This window comes from Channa argus, chromosome 14 (genome assembly GCF_033026475.1).
Source record: "Channa argus isolate prfri chromosome 14, Channa argus male v1.0, whole genome shotgun sequence".
Lineage (NCBI taxonomy): Eukaryota > Metazoa > Chordata > Actinopteri > Anabantiformes > Channidae > Channa > Channa argus.
In genome coordinates this window covers 20,016,852-20,033,679 of record NC_090210.1, presented here as the reverse complement: position 1 = coordinate 20,033,679, position 16,828 = coordinate 20,016,852, and the positions used below count along the sequence as shown (strand labels likewise).

Sequence of the window (16,828 nt, the reverse complement as noted above, 5' to 3'; positions counted from 1 at the left end):
CATCTGCAGTATTACTGATCACAATACTTCCTTAGTGTTCATGTGATGGGCATCCGTATGATCATGATTATAAGATTAACTGTGCAGCTCTACTATATGATGTGATATGTTGCTCAGGTTAACTCCAAATTCTGTCTCTTCTGTGCAGAGAGTCCAGTAAGAGACCCTGTCACCGCTTTGTGCTTTTCTCCGAAAAATGGTTTGCTTCTTGCGGGTTACGAATCAGGTTTACTGGAATTGTGGCGGAACAACACGGTGGTTGACCACAAGCAGGTGAAGACATGCACAAGAAAATTTATTTGAATTGAAAGTGTTTTTTTTTTTTTTTTTTTGTAGTGACATGATGTATCTTTTGCGTCTGGGTCAGGCTTTAGGCAGCACCATCACATCGATCTGCTCCATGCCTGATGGCCACTTTGCTGTCAGCTACATGAAATGCTGTGTTGATGTGTGGAAGCTGGTGTGGAATCAACAACAGTGCAGTGCGAGGTAAACAACAACAAAGCAGCCACGCTGTTAATCGGTGATCTGGGGAAAACCCACCAGAAAGCAACCAAATAAAACAACAGTAAATAAACTTTTACTAATTTTTGGTTTTCATGAACCACTTTGTAAGAGGAGCTGTAGAGAAGAGATGAACAGAACTTAATGTAGAAGAGCCGTAGGATTATTTTATCCCTATTCATGTGTGTGGATAGTAGAGAAGCGCGACTGGATGAGTTTGCTGGTACGTATGTGCCATAGGTTCAGAAACATGGAGTGAGAATCATTCAGTGAATTTATAAAAGCAGGAATATTTTTTTAATCCCCAATATGTGTGCCACTGAGCAACTTTCAGAGGAATAAATGAGTGTCTTGTTCTGATCTGGTATCCACTTCTCATTATACATCCATAGTTTGGACAGACAACATCCCCTTGTAGTTCAGATGAACAGATAGGGCTGTGTGAGATCCCCTCAGTTACACACACTGGCACACAAAGTGATTGTCCGTTGATAAAGGACGCCCAAGTGCTGGGAATCCTGAAATGTGGTGTCCCCTAGACAGATTTTCCGTCCAAACCCTTTTTATTTGAAAGCCCATGTATGTGTCTCTCTAAATATTACCTGGCAGAGATGACTCAGAGAGACTCAGAGATGACTCAGGTAATTCTGGTATTACTGGCACCTGCTGTTTCAGGTGCATGCATAAATAATCCACACCCACCTTAAGAGGTTAGGTCTTAAGGCGGGGCAATTTGTTGACCATGTGGCTCCCTCAGAGTGTTACTGAGACCCTCCTCATTTTAGGGCCTCCACAATAAAGCCACTTAATAAGAGCAAATAGTTACTTTTTAAATAATTGCTGCTCTGACCTGCTGGCAGTTCATCAATGTTCTATGTGTGCGAGCTCTGAAAAACATGGTTGATGACAACCCAGTTCATCATTGCTGTGTCATTGCTGTCTCTAATTGTCTCATTCCTGGGACGTCTTCAAAATGTCCCCCCTTATGAACCAGAGCGGATTGATTTAGGGCTGAAAAAAACAAAACTAAAACAAAGTTTTGTTTGTGTATAAATAACTGGAAATACCAACCAACACGATAGAAGAAATGATGGGTGATTATGGTCACGAGGTGGAGCGATCGTCCACCAATCCCACAGTTATTCAATCCCCGGCTAGTCAAGTGTCCTTGAGCAAGACACAGAACCCCAACTTAGTTGCTCCCGATGAGCGTTTGCCCGCTGACTTTTATGACTGTGAATGGGAGAATGAGAAGCAGAGTAAAGTGCTCTGAGTGGCAAATGGTAGAAAAGCTCTTTATAAGTGCAGACCATTTACCATTTATCATTACAAACATGTCATCAAGCTTCCAGCTGATTAGCCCCTTACTGACTGTAATGTTCTCCAGTACACAGTAAATAAACTATATTAAAAAACATGTTTCAATCCAATGCCATGTCTTGGGATGTCAGCTGAAACCTGGCTAAACTGACCCAAGTAGCATTTATACGTTGCATTAGCAGATGTGGCTTTTGATTAACTTGTCAAGCACAGGGTTTTTTTTTATTGCTGCAGGACATTGGTGTTACCTTGCATTGTCTTTTCCTGCCCTGCATCCTCTCATTATCACAGTCTTCCCAAAGAGAGACACAATCCCCCAATTTTAATCTTTCTTCTTTAGAATCATACTGTAGAAACAGAAATAACCAAAGCAGCAAGTAACTCGTCGACTCACCATAGCCCTATAATAAGATATTACGTTGCAGTGGTGTATGCTGGTCCAAATTTAATGTCCCAAACATGAACCAAATTGGCAGGAACACAGTTAATTATCCAACCTGGATCCAGTACAGAATTTGCTCCTTGATGTGAATCTATCAGCTAGTGTAAATATCAAACCCCTTCCATGCTAGTATTTATAACAAGGTCTAAGAATTGTAGTGAGATTTAATAAAAATAGGGACATCAAGTGAGATGAAATGATTGTCATTGTGCACATTAACCGGGCCCACTTTATTCTGTGTTACAGCCTGGTAAAGGTCACCACGTACAGTATGGGAAATCCAGTGGTCCGCCTCTTCTACTACTCTGTCCTGATTGGGGTTTCTGAATCTGGAGCAATAATGGATATCGCAAACAAGGAGGATGACAAAGAGTAATACTGCATTTTATGGCATGTACCAAAATCTGTGGGGAGGTATTTCAGGGGTCTTGAGGTTTATTTAAAAAGTAATTGTTTGAACTGACGAAGGCTGGTTTGTTAGGTTTTGAATTTAAATGAACATGGAGATGTCTTTACTTTCATCATAATGTGAATCTTAATTTTGAATTTTCTTTGTTAAATAGAAACAGATGATTGTTAATTAAGACCACAGATTTTATTTTGATGATCAGTGATTGCTGTCTCTAACTGGCTCATTCCTGGGACCTTTTCAAAATGTCTCCCCTTTTGAACCAGAGTGGTTTTGATTTTTGTTTGCTTTTTGTAGTAATCTCACCACTCTAGTTAGTGTCACTCTTAAGTAAATTTTCTGATTAGCACTAGGATCTCAATGCTCTACAGAGCTGAAACTGATAAATATTATTTAATAATTATTCAGTAATTTGACAGATCTTTTATAGATATTCTGAATATTACCACAACCACACCTTGTTACAAATGTTTTTAAAATCAATATACATTTTTATGAAGCAGCTTTTCCTAAAACCTAGTTCTTCTTTGTTGTCTGTGAGATGTTTCTGGTTATTGTTAGTTAAACAAAGAGAGGTTGACCCAAATAATTATGTCAACTTTAAAAGTGCTTAATGTCTTTGTCATGTTCTCAGTTGGGATCATCGGATTCGCATTTTGGGGTTGGTTAGTAACGATGAGAGAAGCATGTGGCTGCTGGGTGAGGAAGAAGGACAAGTTGTCATCGGCTTCATTGTGAGTTTTACCCAACCTGCAACTCAGGCCTTAAGCAGCAAATCTCCGGGTCTTGAAAACTCCTACAGTTCAGGTCCTTCAAGATGATTATTTAAAATGTATTACTGCTACTTTCCTGCGACCTGTTTGTCCACATAAGCACCATCTTAAGTTGCTGCATCTCATTGACAAATGTGTTGTGTATCACAGATGTTAATGATTCCTTTTTCCTTTCTTTCCTTAGTTTGCCTTAGGCCCCAACACTGGTTTAAATATAGATTTCTGCGCAATGCACCTGAAAAATGATGACAAGGAGGGAAGCCCGATAACAGCTTTAACTTTGGACAAAGGTTAAAACTGCCATTACCATTACTAGTTGTAATTCAGGCATAGTTACCAAAATTACTGCTACTTTTGTGAAGTGCACTTCGTGGTTATTTTGTAATTATAGTGTTGTCTAGCGTGCTTATCTAGTTTGTGTGTGTGCGTGTGCATGTCCTTTTAGAGTTTGTGGTGTGTGGAGACATAAAGGGCAACATGTGGTTCAATCAGCCTCCCAATCTTTCATCATGGAGCATCAGAAAACCTGTAAGAAATTCAAACAGAAGATCAGATCATATTTTTACTCATGCTACACAAACACAGCATTTACTGCAATGTCATTGTAGTTTGTATAGTTTTTTACAGCCGTGTCCAGGAACCTTCAACTATAGGCTATTCATTAAAGCATTTTCATTATTGAAATATTAAATTTGGACTTTTGTTTTTACTTTGGATGATGAGTGTGTAACGTTAAACGTTTTATGCTCAGGCTCACAGTGACAGGATCAGTGTGCTCAAACTCACTGACAGCACCATAATCTCAGCCTCCTACGACAGGACTGTGAAGCTGTGGGACAGAAACACAAAGAAACAGGTACAGTATAATATTAAAATATCCATCTGGTGATTGTTTTTGTTTTGCTAATGGACCTGATTGAAAGGAGCAAAGCCAAATTCGCGCAGCCAAGATCGCGCATGTAAAGCCTGATATTCAGTCGCTTCAAAAGCACAGAGCTTCGTTGTTGCCCTCCAGTTACTAAAAAGACAGAAAAAGTTGCAGTGTCTTACTGAAGTAATTGCTTTGGACATATACTCTAATTTATTTTAACTAACCTGATGTGCACCTTCCTGCTCCATAAAATAATCAACAGACTAATATGTAACTTGTTTCACAGCAGAAAATGGTCCCTTACAAATGTCCCATTTACTGTTCGAGTAAACATTCACTAAAAACTACTGACTCCAGGGGAGGTAGAATATTACAGACATTATACATTACTGACATTTTTAAAATGTGTTTTTTCTCCAGCGGGAACAAATCGACTTAGGGACGACAACCAGAATCCGACATGGGATTTGTTGGACATACAGTAAAACAGATTATTTAAAAAGCCAGATCCCTTAAACTAATGAAGCCCACTTTTAGACATTATACTAGATGTTCTGCTCTCCTGTTATGAAGAAAATTGGCGAATTTATCTAACGCTCTCAAACACTTTTTTAAAGAAAAGCATTTGTTAAATAAATCATTGTTCAAATATTTTAATTACTCTCTGCGCTTTGTGCTTGATTTTTCTCTCTCTTCTTTCAGGTGGGTATGTTTGTATGTGCAGGCCCTGTTCAGGTTTTGGAGCTGAATCCTGAAAAGACCAATGAGCTGGTTTGTGGTGATGGACAAGGAAGACTCTACTTTCTCACCTGGAAGGAATGACCCTCAGAATTGTACACACTAAATTAAAGAGTCAGGAAAAGCACTTGATCACTACACTTACCAAAGATTGCCATGAATGTTTGGTACAGTATGAATGAATGTTACAATAACTAAAAAATAAAAAAATAAGTTAAAACATTTATAGAACTACACTATGTAATAGTGATAATGTTCTCCTGTCATGTCATGTTTTCATTTGCCTTTGTTAAGATGAATAGAAACTTCTGATTCCCCAAACTATTTGAAAAAATTGCATGCTTTAAAAAGATTATTATTGATTTGTGTGACATTTTGTATTTGAAACTTGTAATAGAATAAATATGGGAATGTAAAAGACTTGAATTTGCACAATTGCTTCAATAACCAGGATTGATCTTTGACAATAAATTATGTGTGTTTGACACATTTGGTTCAATGGTTTTTAAATCACTAAATGAGAAAACATAGCTATATATTATGTAGCTAGAATACTGTATATGGAGATGCAATGCATTTTGCTGTAAACAGGGAATAATTCTGTTTGCATTATTTGTCTCCCACCCACCCCCCCAAAACAGAATTATTTATTTATTTATTTATTTATTTATTTACCGGACAGTTGGAGTTCAGTGTGACTCTTAGACTTAGGATTTTTACTTTATAATACATGTATTAAGTCTCTTAATACCCACATTACAAAATCATCTTCCTCTCACAGTATCTCACTTTCATTTTGTCTAACAGAACTTTTTAAAACCAAGGTATGACCCATTTTAATTTTACTTATATGCATTTTATTATTTCATTTTATGCAAGTAAACTTTTCTATAAACAATTTTACATGTACTGGATTTTTTTTTTTACATTTTACATTTTTTTTACATTGTACCTAAAGAGTGGATCAGTATAACCACTGTGTACAGTATAGTTGCGTGTTCACTGTAAAAAAATATTGATAAATATATATAAATTATACAGGTAATTATATTTTCTCTTATTTTCTCTCATCTAATACAAATGTGTTTTAAATACAGTATATTTATATTATTAAATATCAGACTTTTAAAGTGAAATTTTAAAAGGGTGATTGGATGAAAACTGGATATAACGGCTTCTAAAATACTCTCATTTAAGGCAAATATGTTTCTATGAACAATTTTATAAGGCATTTAAAATATAATCTCTGTGTTATTTTTATTATAATTAATTTTTTACATCAAAAGTTTCGACTTTAGTTTAAGTATTTGAAATTCTATTAATTTATGTCAACCATGTGTGAGTGACGCTTTTGTAGCCTGGGGCAGTGGACACTGGAATTTCCGTGCAGCAGCTGAAAGCAGCACCATGACCTCCAACTCCAGCGTGAGACTGACAGACGTGCTGCTCTGGACACCGGTAGAAAAGTCGTTTTAAAAAGAAACAGAACCCGCTGGTTGTAGGATTAGTACAAGAACATAGTTTCCTCTTTTTGAAACCCGCAGGAGTCACGAGTTTGTGGGAACTTGTTTTTTTTTTAACTAAACAGGGAGGATCCCGAGCTGCACAGCGCAGTGATTGAAAGCACGGGAGGACTTCAGGGGACGGTTCGGAAGGACTGAGACGTGTCCCGTGGTTTTTGCCGGGTCGATGGTGAGTTAATGGCTGTAACTCTTCGGTGAAGTTTTGTTCAGAGCTTTAGCGTCCACACTGATTGTGTTGCCTGAGCGTTACTGTAACGTCACGACGTTACTGTCTCACAGGACCGATACCAAAACCTGGACCTGGAGCTTGAGTGTGATGGAGGAGCCGCCGCTGTGAGTAACCAGTTAACTACTGTAACTAATCCCTAACTAACCACTTCAGCATCAGTCAAGTGTCAGGACTGTTTGCACTTTACTTTAAAATGTACTTTTGACTACATTTATTTGTTGTAGCTGATATTTTGTTTATTATTATTCGATTGTTTGATTATTACTTATCAAAAACAGATTTATCAAAATCTGTCATCTTTTTTATTAGCTTTTTCTGTGATTATTAATTATTAAAAGGGCTTATTTGTCTTATTTGTCACCTTTGAAAGCATGTAAACACATGTAGACTAGACGTGTACATTCATGCTATCAACAACATCAACGTGATTTGAAATACATAGTGACTTGCACTTACTTAAATATTGACCTTGGGTAACCTTTCTTCCAACTAAGGTTTTGTTGTTAACTTAAAAAAATGGTTAATGGTTTTCTAGGGGGGGAATTCCACAGATTTAGCCAACATCAGGTCTCATTCTCAGCATCTTTTGCACTTCTGTCTCCACATCAAATGCTACAGTCAGTTATGATGTTGCACATTAGCTAAAACAAAGTGTTTGGGTTTTTTTTTTTCTTCATTCCTTATTCAGCAGAAAACTGTGTTACTCAAGGGGATGTTCAAGAGATCCTCTAAGTCTGCAGAGCCACCTGTTCAAACACAGGTGAGTTTAAATGTTTATTTAAATTATTTTAAAGCTAAAACTTGGCATTTTAAAATAAAGATAAAATAGCATTTTCTAAGTTGGATTGGTTCGCGCTGCTGTCTCACAGCTAGAAGGCCGTGGGACTACACAACTGGTGATTCTAAATTGCCTGTAGGTGTGAATGTGAGTGTTAATAGTTGTCTGTCTGTGTTTGTCTCTCCGTATTGGCCCTGAGATAGACTGGAGGCCTGTCCAGGGTTTACCCTGCCTCTCAGGCCTTATGACAGACAGGATAGGCTCCAGCCCCCCACGAGCCTACACAGAATAAGTGGTTACAGACAGTGGACGGAGGAATCTTGTTGAGAAGTTTGAGCGTCTGAAAGAATCAGATTTGCTGCTTTTGTTTTTGATTTGAGATAGTAAACTGGTTATCTCTGGGGTTTTATTTGATGTTTTCATAAATTCGGGGAAATATGAATAAACCATTTTACCATTATAGATAAATGATTAACAGACGAATCATGAAAATAATTTGCAAATGAATTGATAATGACTTGCAGCCCTAATTAAGACTCATCTAGTTTGTTAAAAAATAAACTCTAATTCTGAATATTTACGCCAATAAAATGTTTCCCTGCTTGTGTTTGTTTTGAATAAATCCCCACTGTCACTGTTTTGTTTTAAAGATGCATCCTGTTTCTGAAAGTCACTGTTCAATCTAAAGCTACTTGTTTACCATCTGCGTACATTCACACAAATGCTCTTTGTTGGCTTTATAGGACAGTTTATCAGCAGACGGCGAACTTTCAAAGACTGACGACAGTCTGACTGCCAACAGCAACACAAAGGTGACGCTTAGGAAATGTGTGTGTAAATGCACTGTGTTGTTCGTGTTGTATTCAAATCATTGCATTATATAAACTAAAATCAGAACTTATATAGTTTCTCCCATAATCACTAACTAGCACCAATTATATCACAACAGATTTTGTGGGATCTAGACTGACATTTATTAAATGCTGTAGGACAAAGGAGGCTTAGTTAAAGGAATGTTTAGGAGGTCGACCCAAGTTACCAAAGATGATCAACATAAAATTAATTACCAGTTGTGATGAATGATTGTCTAAAACTCTCTAGTAATTCTCTAGTAATTACCCATTTTTATTTTTTCAAAAAAATACCAAAGACATGAGAGTTTCCATGTTGTTCGAATATTCACAATGAGCATTTTTGTGTTCGTAGGCCACCGTCCTATTGAAAAGCGCCACACGGTCTGCCAGTAATGACAGCTTAACTGACAGCAACAAATCGATCAAGGTGAGATCAATTTCTGTTCTGTCTGATTGTAGTTGCATCTGTCAGCGGTTTACTCTAATCCGCTTTTAATTAACTTTATTACCACATCTGGTGGATTTTACAGCCTGACAAAAGTAATGGCAATTACCGAAATAACGGTAAAATATCATATTGTAAAAATATAATAACAAACATGACAATTATAAACATAGACATGTAAAAACTCCCCACACTAATAATGTCAAAAAGACAAGTTTTTTTTTTTCGTGAAGGAACAATTGTTTTAGCTGAACCCGTATGAAATGTTAAGTTGCTAAAACTAATATTTGACTTATTAAAATAAGGGGAGGCAAACTTTTGAACTCAGATTTACATTTACATTTACATTTACAACTTTTTTTTTTTGACAATTAGTAGTAGGAGAAAGCTCATCTATCCATAATACACACAACAGTTTCAGTGCCAAATTTAAGTTTTGATATTTAAGCAAGATTGTGACCAGTGCGCTTTCAGATTTTTCTTTTCAAATCGACTGCACTGTAGCACCGGGCCTGAAGGACAACAGTGCACATATTTACTGCAGGGTCTGGACTGTGTGTTGGGGATGAGCTGCAGTGACTGTGTAGAGCTCAACTCAATGAGTGGAGAGTTTCGGACACATGTTACTTTTGTTTTGGGTGTGTGTGTGTGTATGTGTGTGTGTAGGTAAATCTGCATTCATCAGCAGTTTGAAAGGCAGGACTGGCTGATGGTCCTCGCTGCCCAGCTGCATCAATTCAGAAATACAACTTATTTAACATATACACTGTTTGGAATTATTGTGCTGTCATTTTTATTTCTGTCAGGAGTCAGTTGGGGTGTTCAGTGGGATGTTTAAACAGTTCTCAAAGCCCTTTGGAGTGAGGACACAATCCCAGGTGAGATTTTTACGTTGCACTAATTTCACTAGAATTTGCTTTACATTAATTGATGGTTTGTGATGCTTATTTCTCCTGCAGGACAATTTGTCGGCACCCACTGAATTATCCCGCAGCAAAAACAACCATTCTGGCCCAGGCAAGACTAAGGTGAGGTTTAGCATTAAAGCTTTAAAATACAAACAGATTAAAAACAAACAATATATAGATGTGTGATGCGTTTTGTATGATCCTTGTCTGCTAGTGTAACGTTGCCTTCTTGCTAGAAATGGTTTATTACAGTTACTTCCTTTGGACTAATGTACAGAGAGTGTGTGGCTCTTTTGTTTGTTTGGAAGTGTCAAGTAAACCTTCCTTTTAATAATTAGTTGTGTTCTGAACCTATTGTGGGAATGTGAAACCATTCTATCTTCAATAAAAGCGGACTTGATTTCACATTTCTAAAAATTGGAAAATGTTCATTTAAATGTGACACGGTTCGCTTCACAGTTGCTCTGATTTTGGTTGATACTGTTTAATGTGTAATATAATGTTGTTTTTTGTTCAGAATGAGACCGAAGAAGACACAGTGATGGACAAAGAGAGTGTGAAACAAGTGGACGAGAAGCCAAAACTGGTGCGTCTATTTGTTGCATCACTTAAGATTTACCTGTGACCACACACACACACACACAGAGCTGATCAGTTTCTATCAGAAATAGCTCATGGCCCCACTCTTTCTCTTCCTAACCTCTACCACATACCCCTCATCTTGTTACCTCCCTTTTAATCTTGCCTGTGCAGTGCCCTGTGTGACTTATGTGTGTGTGTGTCCTTGTCAGGTCAAAAGCAATGTGATCCAACGAGAGAGGGAAGGAAGTGAAACTCCACTCGTCCCACTCAGACCAACTGAGGAGGTTTGCAAGCCGTCAAACACAACTGCCGCTCAGTGGCATACGGCCCATCACCCAACTCTGACTTCTCCTCTCTCACTTTGCATGGCAGGAAATGAAGCGGACGTCCACATATGACAGCGTGAAACCAAGAGTAAAAGAGGAGAATCAGGTACCGTGTGTACTTGTCAGACTCACAATAACAATGTCACGTGAGCCTGTGTAGCAGAATTTATACAGTGGAGAACTTTTTTAAGAATCAAAAGCTGTTAAAGTTCACGCTTTGTATACGTAAAACGGTGAATATTGGACATGCGTTTTGGGACAAATGTCTTGTGCAGGATGTAAAGGACATGATCTCCAGACAGAAACACGGAACTCCTGTAGCTCCCCCCAGACCGCCAAAAGAGGTACAGCGGACTTCAGGGGTTAGTGGGGCAATGACAATGGTTCAGTGTTAGCTTGGAGCTGCTGTGTGTCAGTGTGTGTTGATGCTGGAGCATTAACCCTCATTGTTGGACTGTTGTCATTTAATTTCAGGAGCTGGACAGGGCAGTTAACCATGACGGGCTGCTCAAGCAGAACAGCGACATCCAGGTACTGACATACACAGAGTCACACAGGGCCAGAGTAAAATGGAATGGAATTGTGCTGCCTGCGTGTTCGTGTGTGTGTGTCTCCTTTAGTGTGTGTTCATAGCACAAACACAATGACAACACATTTATAAAAACATTGCTTTGTTGTGCCACTATTGGTGAAATCTTTATAGAGACTTTTTAAGTGGTTTGAATGGAGAAAGCGACCAACCCCTAACCCTCTCAAAATAATTATGAAGGAAACCAGTTTGTCAAAATTATGATGGAGTTTCTGCAGGCAATACTAGCTAAATTCCACCATTATGACTGTTTGCCTAGTCATTTAGCAGACACTTTCATCTAAAGTGACCTCACAGTACAGTAAGTAGCAGACACTCTGGTCAACTTTGGGGTTCATTGTCTTGAACCCCAACGTCAGCATGTAGCCAGGAGGACCGGGAGTTGAACCCCTGACCCTGTGGAAAATACACAGTGCTACATTTTGCCTTATGTAGAATGTATGTCATCCAAGTGTGTGTGTATAAATGTCTCTTTACCATCATGTGTCAGAGTGACACTGCTGCTAAATGCAGGTACAAATAAACACTGTGTTTGCGGTGTCTGTTCTGCCAGCATCGTTTACTCTCCTCGTTCTTTTCATCAGGGTTTTCATACCAGACATGTGGCACCTTCAGGCTACATTCACAAGCCCATGATTATTATTAGTCACATGGGAGTTTTTTTACTCTATTTATTGCATGTTTAAGCAGAATTTGTATGAATTATTGGAGCAAAAATGTTTGTGTTTATTTATTTCATCATTTCAGTTAAACATTGGTTGTTGTTTACAACAGGCTGCGCCTGAAGATGAAGGGTTGGAAGTTGACAAGCCTTCGTCCAAAGAGGAAAAGAAAGAGGAGGAGAGCAAGGAAAAAACAGAGGTCTTTTAACTGATTTTATGCAGCTCCTGTTGTGCTTGGTTCTTAAATGCTACTTGGTTTGAAACATTTGAGAAATTACACTGTAAACACTGTGTCCTGTTCTTTGTCTCTTTAGACCAACGTCAGGAAACCAAAGAGACACAATCCTTTCATGCCTCGGGTCAAGGTAACATTCATTCATGTGACTCTCACACAAAGACAAACTTGTTTTCTCCCATGTGGACAACACGTGTTTGTTTAGACAACACTGTCCAGTGACTTTTAACACAACTAATTCTTTTTTTCTTTTTTTTTTTTACACTTAATGCATTGGGCTCCGTAAACAACACATTCGTCACATCTTCTGTGGCCTTTTTATTCCGTAAAGAGAAAAATGAGACGTGTGTGTTACTTTGGTCTTATCAGCAGACAGTGTCTTTCTGTACGTCACAGTAGTAAAGCATCTATAGTTTGAGTAGACATCATATTCATACATGACATTGTGTACAACTCATCCATAATTTTCAGGCAATCAGAACATGTTGTTCTGTGCTGATTAGGCAAATGAATGGACACATGTTGAATACAGAATGTATCAGTAGAAAAATGTGACGTCTGGGACAAAAACATAATTTATTCAAATAGAAGTGTGATTTACATCAAAGACAAAAACACTAAATTCACTTCCTGTTTGTTACCTAGTGCATACAATATACTTGTGAAGAGTAAAATGCCCTTAACTAATATAAAAAAAGAGTTGGGTATTTAAGTATGTCCACTCTGTAAAACTGTATTTCGTTTAACTTTTATCTCGCAAAATGTTGAAACTTTGAGAGTGTTCAAAACCTGTATTTACTGCTTAGTTTAGTGTCAGGGGACAAACATTTCAGATATAGCACAAGTTGTCTCATAATTTGTTTTAGGTTACTGCATTGTAGCTGTAGAAGAAACGCACTTTACTCCAGGCTAAGTGTTTAATCTGTGTTTTTCTTTGCAACACGATGTTCTGGACTTATCAAACAGAGATAAGTCGGCGTCACTTTGTGTTTCCACTCATGACTGTAAGTCATACTGCTGCAACAAACATACAGAAATGGTGGCAAAGTATTATACAAGAACATCTGGTCTACAGCCAAATACGTGCCACTGTTCGGGATCAGAGCGATCTGCACCGCTTGGTGTTTTTTCTGAAAAACATTCCTCCAAGTTGTCAATTATATTTATTGCTTACATATTAAGAATATAAATTCTCTCTATAAAGCCTCTGATTGTTCTGATTTCAGGCCAAAGTCACACAGAAGGATGCTCAGGAAAGGCCTGCAGGAAACTCAGCAGAGGTAGAAAAAACGAAATGCTCGTTAGTCACGTTGTGATTGAAACCCAGTTGCCACCTTGCCCAGTGTGTGTCTTTATATGAAGACTTTGTCCAAACCACCAGTGTTAATACTTCTGTAGCACCAATGTTGCAGTGTGGCCAGACTCTGCTTCCTTTTCTAATATGCCCATGGAATAGTTTGGATCTTTTTACTTCTGCACTTTTACTATCACTTCCTCCTCCTAATCTGGACGCACACAGTATAGAAAGTAAAAATGAGACCGTGTGATCCCCGACAACTTTCTCAGTCTTCTGTCTTGATTAAATACACAGAAACATTATTATTGCCATATGATTTTAAAATGTATTTCATTTTGTTGTTTCAGACTGAAGTCGGGAACAGGTCCTTGTTTGAGCAGCTGGACGACTTCCGTATTTACCCAGCAAAGCCTGACAGTCGGGTCGGTGTCATGACGCTGATGCAGAAAAAAAATCACCAGATTTAGATTTCAGTGCAATCGTACACTTTATTATTCACTGTTTCTATGGTAATGACAAACATGCCAACTCGTTCACAATCTGATTTTATCTTTCAGGATGCGGAGAATCTTATGGAGTGGTGGAACACAGTGGAGTGTAGGTCTCAAATGAAATGTTTCTTTGGCTTGGCTTCTGACAGGGGGAGTGATTAGTTTGAATATTTTTACTTTGATGTGAAGCAGAAGTTAATTAGTTTGCACAAAGCTCTGAACTCAACCACAGCCAATATTGTTGAACCCTGATCTCTGACATCGGTGGTGATCATCACAAATTGTCAAACAGTAGCTGGATTTCTAAATCTGGATAAGTAGATGTTCACTTGTAGCGTTCAAATTTTCACATATTTTTGGAAATCTAAGGCACATGCCACGATAGAAAGACACTGTAATGCTTTGCCTTTACTTTTTTAGCATGGGAAGACACACCTCAAGAGGATGTCATGACAGAAAAAGAAGAGGCCACGTAAGGGAACATTTTCATAAACTTTGTTTTTTCTTTTTTTAAAAAAGGGCCACAGTCACTATTAATCATTGACAGGTAGTGCTGCCAACCAAGTTGGATTTTAAGGTACAGTGTGCTAGTTTTAATTTTCTTCACCTTGTTGCCGTCAGAGCCTTCGCCGTGACGGCCGACAAGGTGCAGAAGGGCATCCGTGTCTTCAACAAGCTGTTCTCCGAGCGCGCTGAGACCCTGTGGCAGCATGTCATTGACCTCAACAGTATTGCAGATGCTTTGGACAAGTTCAACAAGAACACGAAGATTGCTCAAATCACGGGCGGCTCCACAAGCGCCTTAGGGGGCATTGCCACCATCGCCGGCCTTGCGCTGGCCCCAGTTACCATGGGAACCTCCCTGATCGTGACGGCGGTGGGACTGGGCGTGGCCACGGCGGGGGGTCTGACATCTGCAGGTGCCGGCATCTCCAACCAGGTCAACAATTCGATGGATCGCAAGAAGGTGGAGAAGCTCGTGGAAGACTACCAGGAGAAGATTGGCGACCTCAACAAGTGCCTGGAATTCATCCAGCAGGGGATCGAAAACCTGCGCAAGTTTGACTTGATTAAGATGAAGAAACGTGCGTATAATCGCGACTTCCCTGCGCTGAGTAGCAGTTTGTATGAGGACGGTGCCATGGCAGGCAAGGCCATCGTTAGCAATGCCAACGAGATCATGCGTGTGGTGCAGATTGCCCACATGGCGGGCAGCACCGCAGCCAAGGCGGTCCAGATTGCCAGTATGGCCACTGGCGTGCTGACTGGACTCTTCGTGGGTATGGACCTCTATTTCGTAGCGAAAGACTCTAAAGAACTCAAGAAAGGGGCAAAATCAGAGTTTGCCGCCAAAATCAGAGAGGTGGCCACACAGCTGCACGATGGCCTGGTGGAACTCAACGGGATACGAGTGGAGCTGCAGTCCACCACGCAAGGAGACAGAGCGGCAGCGGATGGTGAAAAGACACAGAAGGATAACAAATATTCCGAGGAGGAGGATGAAATCAAGCACATCAAAAAGGACGTGGAGAACTAAGAATGCATTTGATCGATTCTTAAACTCTGCTAATTAGGTTTTGAATTCAAATGTTATTTATAGTTATAGTTAGAAAAGTGTTTTTGAAAACGCTGTGTCAAGTTTTCAGCATTCACAGGTACCTGATGACTTACAAAGGAAAACAAAACAAAACACCTGTTTTCTAATATTTCTGAAGTTCCTACCACTACTGGAAGGAATCTCATCTGCCTATTTAGCAGCTGTGCCAACGTTCTTAGAAAACAGGATTCAAATATTTAATTTTATAATGTTTTTTAGATGAGTACAGTGGAGTCATGAAAGAAAAACCTGCATAAAGTGTCTTACTATTCTGCTAGACTCTGAAACTCTAATGGAGGCATGAATGAAACACCAGTTTTTTGTTTTTTTTTTTAAAGAAATCCTAAAATCCCACCTGGGGTGTTTTGATGATGGTGGTGGACAGGTGGACAGCACTGCCTTACATGTTGGTCCAAAATCTAATCAACCCAAAACCAACTGGGCTTATTTAGCATTTTTATATTTGCCACAGAACCAGATTTGGATCTTAATTGCTCAATCGTAGCCTGCAGTGACACTGTGCCAGCAGCTGCACTATGTTTTTACACTTTTTCTTTTGTCTCCTGCCTGTAAGTCTAGACGTTATTTCACCGAAATGCATACAAATAAAATACAAAAATTATATAAAAATACAATAGCTGTAAATACATATACAGTGTGTGTGTGTGAGAGAGAGAGAGAGAGAGAGAGAAAGAGATAGTTAGTTAGTATGTTAGTTAGTTAGTTAGTTAGTGTTCATGAACTTGCAATGCTGCATTTATTCCCAGTTTACACAGCTTTTATTTAATGAGGTTGCAGGTCAGATGTGCCAGACTATAATGTCATATCACTTCTGAATCTCCAGTAATTTGTTTGGTCAGCTCTTTCTGTTAGCTCAGGGCTTATACCTGACAGTTACTGGATATAGATTTTTAGTAGCAGCTATTCCTTTTTCTGGGAAATAACCTTTAAGGGCCATCCTCTTTTAATCTAAGGATGTGTTGATATTCACTTTGCAGACTCTTCTGCGCCACAGCCAACTGGAATGGCAGAGGATTGTAACAAAACTCGCACAACTAGTCCTTTTAAAAGAACCAGCATTTCACATGTTTTAATACTGGTATTTCAGTCTCAGGTTGATTGTGTTTTGTTTCCAGCTTGAAGGTGTAATTCAGTGATACTTTCGCGTGCAACACTCTGTAGAAACCCATATGTCATGCATATAAGTGTAAAGCTTATGAAAAGATCAGAGAAACACTATTTCAGTCTGTTCCTT

General features: G+C 38.9%; 2 protein-coding genes across 12 annotated transcripts in view; both read left to right on the top strand.

The window, feature by feature from the left end:
* LOC137098235 (telomerase protein component 1-like) overlaps positions 1-5,542 on the top strand; it is a 31,513-nt gene extending 25,971 nt beyond the window's left edge. For 4 of the 7 annotated variants that reach the window (XM_067474255.1, XM_067474256.1, XM_067474258.1 and 1 more), the window contains 8 exons: positions 149-273; positions 368-489; positions 2,513-2,638; positions 3,310-3,409; positions 3,633-3,738; positions 3,894-3,976; positions 4,200-4,304; positions 5,022-5,542. In XM_067474255.1, the coding sequence (XP_067330356.1) occupies positions 149-273; positions 368-489; positions 2,513-2,638; positions 3,310-3,409; positions 3,633-3,738; positions 3,894-3,976; positions 4,200-4,304; positions 5,022-5,141 (887 nt within the window). In that variant the 3' untranslated portion in view covers positions 5,142-5,542. Of the gene's footprint in view, positions 1-148; positions 274-336; positions 490-2,512; positions 2,657-3,309; positions 3,483-3,632; positions 3,739-3,893; positions 3,977-4,199; positions 4,305-5,021 lie in introns of those variants that run through there. The other 3 variants (XR_010910589.1, XR_010910590.1, XM_067474259.1) reach the window with 3 other exon arrangements.
* A 913-nt stretch (positions 5,543-6,455) lies between these two features.
* Positions 6,456-16,810, top strand: LOC137140636 (apolipoprotein L1-like). Of its 5 annotated transcripts, none has more exons than XM_067529050.1 (19): positions 6,456-6,749; positions 6,860-6,913; positions 7,501-7,569; positions 8,331-8,399; positions 8,794-8,868; positions 9,693-9,764; positions 9,846-9,914; positions 10,312-10,380; positions 10,586-10,660; positions 10,749-10,808; positions 10,978-11,064; positions 11,177-11,233; positions 12,066-12,152; positions 12,268-12,318; positions 13,415-13,468; positions 13,833-13,907; positions 14,043-14,082; positions 14,397-14,448; positions 14,598-16,810. In XM_067529050.1, the coding sequence occupies exons 1-19, from the start codon at positions 6,747-6,749 to the stop codon at positions 15,511-15,513; spliced, it is 2,034 nt and encodes a 677-aa protein (XP_067385151.1). In that variant the 5' UTR covers positions 6,456-6,746; the 3' UTR covers positions 15,514-16,810. The 5 variants fall into 5 exon arrangements, with proteins under 5 accessions (XP_067385151.1, XP_067385150.1, XP_067385153.1 ...); XM_067529049.1 differs by having other exon boundaries at positions 7,498-7,569; XM_067529052.1 differs by having other exon boundaries at positions 7,498-7,569; positions 10,978-11,046; positions 14,598-15,910.
* Positions 16,811-16,828: the final 18 nt, after the last annotated feature.